The sequence below is a fragment of the Hemibagrus wyckioides genome, linkage group LG13 (assembly GCF_019097595.1).
Source record: "Hemibagrus wyckioides isolate EC202008001 linkage group LG13, SWU_Hwy_1.0, whole genome shotgun sequence".
Classification (NCBI taxonomy): Eukaryota; Metazoa; Chordata; class Actinopteri; order Siluriformes; family Bagridae; genus Hemibagrus; species Hemibagrus wyckioides.
Genome location: NC_080722.1, coordinates 17,001,449 through 17,013,837, shown reverse-complemented (window position 1 = coordinate 17,013,837; position 12,389 = coordinate 17,001,449). Strand labels below are relative to the sequence as shown.

Here is a 12,389-nt window from a genome sequence, read left to right as displayed (position 1 = left end):
CTGTTTGGTCCTGAATTAAACTTGAGCTTTCTTTGAAATAAGCCTGCCTGTGAGTTGCCATGTTTACCCACCCAGATATTTTAGCTGACATCAGAATCATGCCAGCTCCTTTTACCTGCCTACACAAAGGCATCCTGTTCGCAGGATGGAGGAAGGATGGATAAAAAAAAAAAGTCCCTGAAATGAAGAGATTAATAAATATTCTTGTAAATGTGTAGGATTATGCAAGCACAATTAAGTAATAAAGCAAAGTTTTATTTACTAGTCTAAGGGGAAGTTCTGCCGTATTTAGTCCATGGGACTTTTTATGGCGTGAGTGTTTAAACTCTGACTAACTGTGTGCTGATTAACTGCTTTGGTTTATACGGAAAGCACCATTGCTCTTGACAGTTCAGTTGCACATTGGACAATTTGCTACTCATCCTCTTTCGTTTTCGTTATGATGACATTCAAAAGTCAAGTTCGTGTCCCAACCAGAGTCAACTTTGTAAAGGCTTCCTTGTTTTTGAGAACCAAATCTTAGCTCCGAGTTTAAACCTCTTTCATGTGAGCTCTGAGTTTTCATCCTCTTTCAAGTAAAGTAAGCCCAGCTTTCGCTATATATGTGTGTCAGTATCTAATAAATGAGAGTAGTGTTTTATCAGCGTTTCGGATTTGCAGCTGCTTGCCAAAGGTTAGCTTGGAGGCATCTGTGATGCTGGTCTTCATCCGTTTAATTGGCTACATGAAATAAAGTGTTTTCTCTTCCAGGTGGTTTGGCTGTTGAAATCGCAGCCTGGCTTGGTTCTGAACGGATCTCATCAGCCCCACAGCCAGTAACTTGACCTGACTGAATGTGCAGTTGGAAAAGTAATTCAGGTTTCTGTCCCAAACGTATATGTATATCATCACTGTCAAATTTTATTTGATCAAATGGGTGTTGAAAAAGGGTCCGTAAGGAATCTTTGCTAATGACAGCCCTCTCACACCCGCACCTTAAAGTTCCCCACCTCCCCCATTGCCCTGACTTAAGCTGGACCTAATCATGAAACACTGCAACACTTCACCCTGCCCCTAAAAATGCTTTACTTATTGCTGGGCACAGTTCACCGAGTGCATTAAAAGTTAGAAAAACAACTTCCGACACAATTTATTTATTTATATATTCTTTCTAATTTTTGGGATGCTTTCCAGAACCTCTCAGGCAACTATTAAAACAAACTTTAAAGGGCTAAGAGAGATCATAAATTGCGAAACGGTGCTGTACTCTCAAGCACTGTGAATAGATTTCCAGTATGCTGCACTGCCGTGTGGACCGAATCCCTGAGGATAGCGACAAAGGCCAGTCTTGGCCTGGGAACAATGAAAAATACATGGGAGTTGGTGTGCTCTCTTAAAACAATATTTCCTTGAACAATACTGACCCTACATAAATCATGCACCCACATTCAAAAATAAACATTTGCCTTTGTGTTTTGCATAGCGCTTTTAAACTGTCGCTACTTCAGTGCCTTTCATTTTTTTGTGCTTAGTCAAACCAGTAGATGGGGATTGTAGTCACTGATCTGAGGGTTGTTACTAGATACTGCCGCTATACTATATTGATCATGTTTTTTTATTCATTTAAATTTGACGTTTTTGAATATACACCTCACTCCACACAACGCCACAGACACACCTCCAAAAGCCTGCAGGTATCCATACTGTAGATCGCCACATTCTCATCACACACTCAACTCATAGCTTGATTTCTGACCATGACCTCTGCTTACGTCTGTTTCAGGGGCATACCTACTGCTGTGTTGGGGAAAGACATGCGCATCAAGCTTAGCTTACAGTAGGTGGCTTGTACTTGCTCTGTGGCCTACGCCCCCATCCCAAGCTTTCTCTCAGAGGACATTTAAGCAACGAGGGAAATTCGGTTTCCTAGTAGTTAGCCAGAAGATGAACTTTGTGAGAAAACGCCCTTGTGCTGTTATTCCCTTCTCTCTCTCTCTCCCTCTCCTCTCGCTCTCTTCTGCACCCCATTGATTTCCAGTGAGCCATAGAGCATGTTTCACAATAACATTTTTATAGTTGTGCCCCTGCCAGATGGGAGGAGACCACGCTGTTCATAATGTGTTACCAACCTGGCTTGCAAACATGCAGCTCTAGTCTCTGTACCATACCGATATGAGGCCTTACAAAAAAGTTCAATCACTAGCTTATTCATTGCATTGTAAAGAAGCAAAGGGTGATAATTATCATAATATAATGTAATCACATTTATATGCTGTATTTCTTCAAATCATAGTCTTCAGAAAATACAGGCAGCCAGACATTAGCAGAAAAAAAAACTATTTAGAAAATTGGCCTATCAGCATAATTATATTAAAATTTGGGTTGTTCTATCTGTATAAATTATTTACTTTCTGTGTGTGTGTGTGTGTGTGTAATTCAGTTGTGTTTTTACCTTACTTTCCTGACCTCTTATTAGCACTCAAGCACACACACACACACACACATAAATGCACGTGTTTGGAGAGGAAGCTCTATGAGGAAATTTCATATCTCATGCTATAACATGAGACCAGCAGTGCAACTTCTGTATTCTGTTCAACTTCTAGATTTCATTTTTGAATTGCGACTCATGTCGTCGAGGTTCCTTCTGATACATTTGCTACCATATGTGACATCTTCCTCGAACTTGTCATAGCAGTGCGACATTACAAACTAGCGCACTTCACAGCTTTTGTCATTGACTGTACTTGGAAAAGTGCTTTCCTGCAATGCAGTACTCTGGCTGTGGGGGTATAAAAGGCTCAGGGACAAACAGACAGAGAGAGAGAGAGAGAGAGAGAGAGAGAGTGCAGCTGCTTCCCCCCATGCTGGAGTGCAAGGCTGAGTGTATGCTATGGCCTGCATTGATCAGGCCACACTATGTCAACACGCTGAGCCTAAGCAAGTCCTGCACTCATTCCCCACATCAAAGATCCAGGGGCAACGAGAACCAGCCACCAAGCTGCAGACTGGAAAACTTTAACCTTGTCATCTCACACACACATATCCTCTAATGTAGACACTCTCCTACTCGGACATGTGAAGGACTAATGTTCTTGCTGCAGGGGCCAGCGATGGTTTACTTTTTCAGGTTGGGGAACTGAAGCGCTGCCAGTCAGGCGATGGTGAACACATAAGCAGCACGTGTTAGCTCGTGTGTGAGCGCGACTGAGTGAGAGAGGAAGTGTAAACACTCAGCCAGTGATGGAGAATATCTCCAAGACATGTAAAGGAGTGTTAAAGGCATTTGTACAAGGCGAATTTATAAAGTATAGGCAGACACAGAGCAGGCTCCTACGCTCCTGAGAGGTCTGGCGTGACAAGTGTGTGAAGAGGAAAAAGACATAAGGTGTGTAAGGGAGTTTCTGCACCTCAGGATGTGAATACTCTTGAGGCTTAGGCTGTGCTCATTTTCTCCCTTTCAGAGCTTTCAGAGGCCCCATATGAATTTGAGTTTTCTTTACACTTTCTCATTGGGTAAATTTGGAAGAATTCCCTGTGCTCTGTATGTCTTCACGGTTTTTTTGGGACTTCATCCACACAGAATTACAGGTTTATTTCTCAACAAACCTTTAGTGTCCTAATCACTTGACTGTGTGGACACCCAGCTGAAATATTTTCTTACACTGTAGAGGAAATGAGTGATTTACCACACAATACTGATTGCATTTTCCCATGGACTACAAAACATGTAGAGCTACATGGCTATTACACAGCTATTTCTGAGTGATTCTGCACTGTTCTGAGCCATGAGGATTGTATAGAAAAAAACACCAAACAGGGAGAGAGTAGTGTTCCTCTCAGTGCTAAACTGTGTTCCCCACCTGTTGGACAGCTGTGTAAGGAAAAGGGCAGCAGAGCTAAATATTCTTCCAGATGAAGGCAATTGAACATCCATCTGGAAAAATGCAAACCATTCCATCAGGTCCACCTACAACAAACTGCTGGAACGCCATTTCTTCCACCGCCCTGAGGGAAGTAAGAACTCTGTAGCTGCGGTTCAGCTCGCAACTGTAAAGCACTGGATAATATCAAACTTTTCATGAGCCTTTTAACACTCCTCCTGAACTAACTCCTTTACTGAAATCCTAATCTCAACCATTGCAAGAGAAGCGCGAATACCCTTCAGAGATCTGAGTTCAAAATCAACTTGTGGCTTTTCTTCAATAGTGACATGACACCAGACACATCTGGTTGTGTAATAAACATCTGAAATTAAGTACTGATGAAGGCGGCAGAGAAGCTTGATGGTATTCTTAGGGCCTGGCCTATTGAACTAGGCCAGCTTTTGGAAACTACAAAGCACTCTGCTCTGGATAAGGGCATCTGGATATGCTGAAAATGTAAATGTAAAATATATAAGCCTTGATCTGACTGAAAAGAATTGACACCTTCGTTTTTGGGTTTTCGTTTGTGTCTGTATTGTATTAAATTCTGTGAATGTGGCATGTGATTGAAGTGCAGTCCAGAAGAAGCACAGGTTGAGCCTGCTCTTAGACACCATTCAAACATGCCACCTTTTCTGACTGACACATGATGAGTAAGTGGATGGTCCTGTTTAGACGGTATAAACTTGTAAAATGGCACATATGCCATTTCTTGTGTTGCAACAAAATTTCAAAAAGCAATAATTATTTAAAGTCAAAATCAAATCAATATTTTCTCTTGAATCACTCGTTCCAATAATCCAATCATCCAATAATCCAATTATCCAATAATTCCAATCATCAATCGTTCCAATAATCTTGAAGAACAAGAATAGGCTTACAGCATTTAGCAGATGCCCTTATCCAGAGTGACTTACAGAAGTGCTTTGTATTCTCCAGCAAAGACTCCTCCTCACACTAGTACAAACAGCTCAGGGTCTAAGAATAGCATCAAGGTAAAACCCTGTTAGACAGCAACAGTAACACACAAGTCAAGGTGGTTTTTTTTTTTTTTTTTTTTTTTTTTTTTAATCAGTGCTAATTTAAGCACTCGGTGAAGAGGTAGGTCTTCAGTCCTCATTTGATGACAGGCAGTGAGTCAACCAGAGAAAGACATCAACCAGAGTTCGGGCAACCAGAGAAAGTTCGTTCCGTCACCTGGGTGCCTGGACACAGAAGAGTCAAGATGAATGTCTTCTTTGTATTTTGAGGGATGTTGAGTCAAATCTAGACATGCTTTAGGCTTGAAGGGAATGTGGTAAAGTGGTTTAATAAGTGCCTTCAGGTAGGTAGAAGCCGGTCCATTTTTGGCTTTTAAGGCAAGCCTCAGTGTTTCGAATCTGATGTAAGCAGCTACATAGATGCCTTGGAAGAAAATGCAGCTTTGGAGTGGTGTGGGAGAACCTGGGGAGATAGAAAGAAAACAACTTTATGCAACTGTGTTGTGACTCAGCTGGATAGTTCACAAGGGAAAACCTGCGAGGAGTGAGTTGCAGTAATCCAGAAGTGACAAGGGACTGAACAAACACTTGAGTGGCCTCCATGGTGAGAAATGACCAGATCCTTTAGAGGATAAAAACAAGAAACAAGTCAGGTAAGCCGTATGAAAAGCCCCTGCCACAGTTCTACAGGCTGACTCCATGAAGGCAGACAATTCACAAATACAAATACTCACTTATGGAGCCATTCTTTCAGAGGTGGATGCATTATGGTGAATACATTTATTTAAAACAGCTGAATGTATAGCCTTGGCACTTAACCACTTATCAATGCAAGACACACATAGATATATTCATTTCACTGGATCCTGTGTTTTGGGATCTTTTGTGCCATTTGTGCAAAAATTGACATGTTCCATAACCAGATTCCGTCACCACAAGAAAAGAAAAAAGGCTTCTTATGAATTCTGCCCTCAGGGTTTGCATTGTTTCCAAACTCCCCACGCTCAGATGCAGCACCAGATTTCTCTGTACCAAGGGGCACATTTACATGCTCTTAATTCACCACAGATGTGATGCAATGGCACAAAAAATCTCAGAAGGTCCAGGGACAAGTATGTGTCCTGTCGATTTTGGCTGTCATCTTCTTCTGTGGTCAGACTCTTTGCGCCATAACTAACTGAACATTGAGGGTATATGTTCTCATATGTCATCTGGATCCCTGTAGTGGAGATATGAGAGAAGCTTGCATGGCATTTTTCTTTTTTTGTTGTTCTTCAAAACCCCCAACCACAGCATAAAAAAAAAAAGTTTCATATGGTCATTGATTCATTGTAGAAGCAACACTTTTTTTTTTTCCTTTTGAACATTCACACATGTTTGTAAGCCTCATGATATGTTTGGACTGTATTTCACTATTTTTAGCATGCTCGTGAAACATCTGCAAGTCGGCATGGGAGGAGGATGTGCTTTGGTTAATAATCTTTCCTGAGGCTCTTTGTTAACTTTCTGCAAATTTCTGCATTGCCAGTGGTAGGAGGGGAGCATTGGCGTTTGAGTATCCTCTCCTCCAGGAGTGAACTCTAACCTTTGGTATACTCAGAAAACGTGGGTAGACGACTAAAGCCAGGCCAAGCATGAGTTGCTCGGACCAATAAACAACAGATGTTCCTGACCGGAAACAAGGACGGGCTTTCTGAAAGGAAAAAAAAAGACGAAGAAGACGAAGAAGAAGCGAAAAGTATAAACATCCAAATGATAAACCTCAGTGTTTCCAGATTCCCATGCAGCACACCGAATAAAACCCTCCTTGTACTACAGCTCATCAGTCAGAGCCTCAAGTGGCCGAGTGCACCTGCAGTCTACAGCTATATAGTCCTTAAAATTTAATTAGCCCCCCTGTGGCGCTGTAATATTGATTTCTGTGTAAAGGTTTTTGCAACACATTTCAGACTCAACTTACAGAGAACTCACACAGTTCCTCTTATTTGGTTAGTGAAGGCCTGGAGGCTCCTCACACACACAGCTGTCTGACAGGATAAGTGGAGAAGTGATGTGATGGAAAAGGCTGGCAGATGTCTTGATCTTGGGCTGTCTTTCTGTCTGTCTGTCGCTCTGTCTGTCTGTGTGACTACATAGTGCTGAGTGAGAGTGAGAGGCAGAAACTAGAGGATGTCAGCTATTCCTCTCGCTTCGCCTTGGGGCTTTTCTACAAAGCCGGCGTGCAGATCGGCGTCCCCTGGGTGGCCAAGTATGTCTCCAATAATCCCTGCATTCGCTACATCGCTACAGATGATAAAAAGCGCAATTTAGGTCAGTGCCTCAGTTTTTCTTTCTCCCCGCTCTCTGTGACACACTCTAACATGTTTTAACTCCCTTACTGTTTCTGAACATTTTAGATCATTTCTCGCACTGCTTCCTTGTATTCCTTGTCCTCGATGTCCTTTTCTCTTGGGTGTCTCTCTCCTTTTCCTGCAATCCTCATCCTCTTGATGTTCTTCATATTTTCCCACTCCATAAATGGGAGATGTTTGATGCATGTGTCACATGACCATCTTTGTCTAATTGGGGGTTCATCCTTCTTCCTGTCAAGCCCGCTTCTGTCAGGCATTTTTATGTACAAAGAACTACAGGAGCAGAACATGCCAGAGATAAAATGGAGACAGCGTGAGGATGGAGTGAAGGGGAGATTTCCTCTATTTATGATTGGCTTAGCTGCTGGCTGGCTGTGTGACCCGCTTCCTGCATGCGCACAAGATCACTTCACTAAGCTTCACTAAGCTCATCATTGTTGTTTCAGGATATAAATATAAACTCATACTTCTGCTAATCAGTAAGTCATACGTTCATACTGTTTGAAATTGCGTGTTTATGTTACACAAAGAAAAATTGGGTTTAATTAGTGTAGAGGTGCATAGGCTTACCAAACAGAGATAGCCTCATCACAAGAGCTGCTACACCTGCCATCTCTTATTCACTCCACGCTTCTGAAGGCACCATCATAATTACTGGGCATGTTGAATTTTGCATTGGGCTGTGCAGTGTTCTTTGAGGCTGGACTGCTCCCTGCTATCCTCCTCTGCCTTCTCTACTGCTATGCTTTAATCTCCACTTTCATCGCTGTAATGTATTTAGCTTAGGAGTAGGAGTTCATAGAGTAGACTCTCTCTCTCTCTCTCTCTTTTTTTTAAATGTCTCAAATTGCTGCCACATAAAGACTAAAGTACAGCATGTGTAATTAAAGCCTTTAAGATTTAGCTGTTTCTAAATCTAGTAGTGATATATTACTCATAAAATATCCACTTCACAATTGTCCCAAATCTATTTGTGTTCCAAACACAATATCCGATATCAGAGTATTAGTGACACCCGATACTGATGCTATACAAGTTATTCTCATGCTCGTTCATGTTTTTCAGTCACAATCACACCCATTCACAACCAGAAACACATCAGTGAATTGGAAAAATCCGCATGAAATGGCTTCTTAACTGTCATTTGATTCCGTATCTTGACTTTCCTTTTGAAACAGGAAGTCGGAGTGACATTGTGTTGAATTGCTTTACAGACCTGCAAGCAACCAATAGCATTCCAGATACACCACACCCCCCCTTGACCCCCCCGCCCAATCTAAACAAACCCAACAGACCATGTTTGCTGATAATAAACTGCAAACTACTGCAGTGAGCAAGACCCAATAGATTAGACGATCACAAGGACTTGCAAAAATAATTTTTTTTTTCTGGAAACAAGATTTTCTGTCTATAAGACTAAGGGGCAGGTATAGATGGCTGATAGATTGGTATTTGGGTGAAAATTTGCTAAGGGATACACTACAATCACATTTTCCCCATTAAGAATTTTCTCAGTAAATCTTTCAATATTTACTGAGTATAGTTATAGTTACGCTAGTAGAGTTACGGTAAATTGTAATCTCAGAAATAAGCTTTATAGCTTTCCGCATGCTAAGCTGGTTTGCTGGCTAAATTACTCATTGTTCAATCATTATGTTTAGTTTTGGCCATAAATGAATCACTCAGAACGAATCTAGACTCGATAAGCAAATCAGAGACATGAGAGTAGGACGCTGTGAAGTCACTTCAGTTTGAGTTTGAATGTTCCTCGTATTCTTTATTAGGGGAAAAGCTTTAGAAATGCTCTTAGTCCATTTTTCTTGGGCATTAAAAACATACGAAACAATTTATCATTCTACAGGGCAAGATATTTTCTGCCATGCAATGCCTGCCTTCTCCTCACCCTGTGAACTTTGTGACCTGTGCTGCCCACTCCAACAAATAAGTGACTCAACCAGCAGGCATAGTGCCAGCCCTCTGCCCACGCACCATGACCTCTCTCTCTCTCTCCCCCCCCCCTCTCTCTTACACACACACACACACACACACACGCACACTCCCTAACTTTTCCCTCTGCCCCTCTGTCTTTCATTCTCTCTCTCCCTCCTTTCCACTCCTCTTTACTTGGCTTTGTGCCACGTGCCTGGGTTGTTTGACACTAAGTTCCTAAGCAAGCGACTCCCCCTCCATGTTGCAACTGCAATGTGTTGACATTAATTCTCTTATTCAGAAAGGTAGAGGTAATTGCCGTCATACTGATAAGTGTGCACACTGAACCTGGTGATAAGCCTATTGAAATGGTCAGTGATTCAGTTCTTTTGTCCCCAGTCTTGACTCGTAACGCCTTTGTGCTAAATCCTGTTCACTCGAAGTCACCATTTCGCTGAAGCAGCAAGTTTAGCCAGCATGTCGAAGCTTCAATGTGGAAATGACATTATAGATTTAGCTCCAATACTGCTGTGATAAAGTTCGTCGCCAGATTAGAATAACTGACATTGTACAACAGAAGAAAGTCACTTCCTCTTTTGCCACCATGCCTCTAACTACGTGGGCGTACTGCGGCTCGTTTTGAAGTTTCCTGCACAATCGTCCGTCCGCAGACATTTAGTGAGCAGATCTCATTTTTATAGAATAGGTCTTACTGAACTGGTGATATAAAATGTAAAAACTCTTTGTCATGAGTCACTATAAAGTCAGTGAATCGAACATCTGTGACTGCCAGCAGCTTCAGTGTTTAGATTCGCTCAGCCACTTTGTTTGTATTTAGCAGCATCCGTTGTTCCCCAGGTAGTCATCAAGGGTGGGTAATAGCATCACCCGTCCCGCATCAGAGCGCTGACTAGGCCATAGCATCTCCAGCTGCTCAAACATCCGGCATATTTATTGAGCACAATAAAGCTTTATTTCCCCTAAATCAGGTTATATGTGCATTTTAAAACTGTGTCATTAGAGAAATGACTACATGGCGCAATGGACTAATAAATCAGGACTGGCCAAAAGGCACAGGTCATAGCTGTGCTGAGGGACTGTGTCTGTAAGGCATTAGCTCATGTGGTTTTTCCAAATGCCCATGGATTATATCACTGTGTACCATGGCCTGGATGCTGTCATGAACAGCTGTTAAACACCACGCTTGCACCAACCTGCTCTGCTCACTACAGTATTTGTCTAACAAATGTTGACCATACTGTTTGTCAAAAAGGGTGCCCCTTGTTGCATACACTGGGTCATCCATTGAATTGGTTCCTCTGTCTATCTGTTAAAAATTTGGGTAAAGTTTTTGTTACTCAGAAAAAATAATTTTGTGGGTTTTTTTTTTACTCTTACTTTTACTCTTTGCTAAGCAATCAGGCTTATTTGCCTTAAGCTCAGTCTGGCATGTGTAGCTTCACCACACGAAGCTTAATGTATGAGCTTTTCTCCTTTTACCCCAATCACATGCTCTTATTTGTGAAGCCTGAGTTTTCTTGAGAAACTTACTGACTTCTTCATTTACACTAATATACACGTGATTAAAAAAAGCCTGTGTCTTGTATGCTGTGTCTATGTGTATTCAGAGTCAGATGAGTTTGGCCCCTCTGTGGTGGTGCACACCAGCGTGCCCTTTGGCATGAAGCACTTGGAGCAGGCAACAGAGGAGGTTCAGGCCATAATCCTACAAGAGCTGCAGATGGTGTTGCCAGGCCTCCCCGAACCTGAGACCATCAAGTGCCAGAAATGGAGATACTCTCAGGTGAGAAACCTGAGTCTATAAGTGTTCCTTCATTTGTTTATGTCCCAGCTTTATTTCATGTGCACCTTTAACAAAATGGTCATTTATCACAGCCATTTCTTTCCCCTCTTGACTCAAATGCTGGGTGGATTTTGGGCTCGTTTGGTTGATGGTGTCAACTTTGTTTCAACTTTTGTACAATGTGAAATGTTACTTTTCTTTGCACTAATAGATCCAATCCTTTATTCCTATTTATAAAAATCTTAGAAATAATGTTTGTGTAATTCACTCTAATCGTTTTCAGTTGTAGAGGAATATAAGAAGGCAAATTTAACCAATCAGATGCCTGGCCATGAGAACAGATGACTTTCACACATGGTGACTGCACTTGAACCCAACCCCAGAGCGCCATTTTTAAGTGGACCAGAGATCAGTTCACTGGATTATAGCCAGCCTCAAATACTACTTTCGCACTTGACCAAACATACCAAGATCTCAATAGAAATTAATTTTATATCCGGGAAAAAAATGGTAAAAAATTACCTAAAATTGTATTTAAATAAAGTTCGATATGAATATTACTAACTGAAGAAATAATATCAGCAAGATGTGGTCATCTTTTACTTAATGCATCATTTCAGGTTATATAGCCGTGTACAGGGTGTATAGTTGTCCATCATGCAGCTTTTTTGTTTATGTTTTAGTTCAGTGTTTTTATGTGTTCATAAAAAGAGGAAGGGTTTTTTTTTGTTGTTTTTGTTTGTTTGTTTTTTGCAGAAGTCCTCTAGGAGCTTTATACTCACATCCAACAAGAAGAAAGAAAGAAAGATGGAGGCTGTAGCTTGTAATTCCCCCTGCAAACATGCTCAAATGCTGCTAATGAAAAGCTGCAGTGCTATACAGCGAATAGCATTCATATTTAATAGACTGAAGCATAATGGAGGGCTATAGGCCAGAGTGGTGAGGGCTAGAGTAATAAATGCATTATATTATACTTTAATGATGCACAGAGATGTTTTCTCTGAGACATACAGCGAAGTTGTGTTCTTACTGACACACATTCACAAATACATGCTCACCCCCACACAGTTGGCTCACACGCACATACACTTACAGTAGTTCAGTGTGCGCCCTTTCTCACACACTTCTGCACGCTCTCTCTGTTTCTCTCTCTCTCTCTCTCTCTCCACCCCCATGCCGGGCTCCTCTGCGACACACATAGCACTGGGCCTCTGCTTAAGGTCAGAGGACATGGAACATCTGTGTGGGAGCCCACATCTCACTGCAGGCCAAAGAATGGGCCAAGGCCTGTCTGGGCTGCACACACTCTCTTGGACACACACACACACACTGTATGAATGTGTCAGAGGGGTTGTCTACTGCCTAGAGGTTTTAATGGCTAGAAAAAAAATCTCTTAATTGCTTTTCAGAAAATGGTAAT

At 41.7% G+C, this 12,389-nt stretch overlaps 1 protein-coding gene across 1 annotated transcript in view; it reads left to right on the top strand.

The window, feature by feature from the left end:
• Window positions 1–12,389, top strand: part of rnls (renalase, FAD-dependent amine oxidase) — a 29,408-nt gene that overhangs the window by 13,678 nt on the left and 3,341 nt on the right. Inside the window, exons 5-6 of the mRNA XM_058406613.1 lie at window positions 7,022–7,195; window positions 10,794–10,969. Coding sequence (XP_058262596.1) covers window positions 7,022–7,195; window positions 10,794–10,969 — 350 coding nt within the window. The remainder of the gene's footprint in view (window positions 1–7,021; window positions 7,196–10,793; window positions 10,970–12,389) is intronic.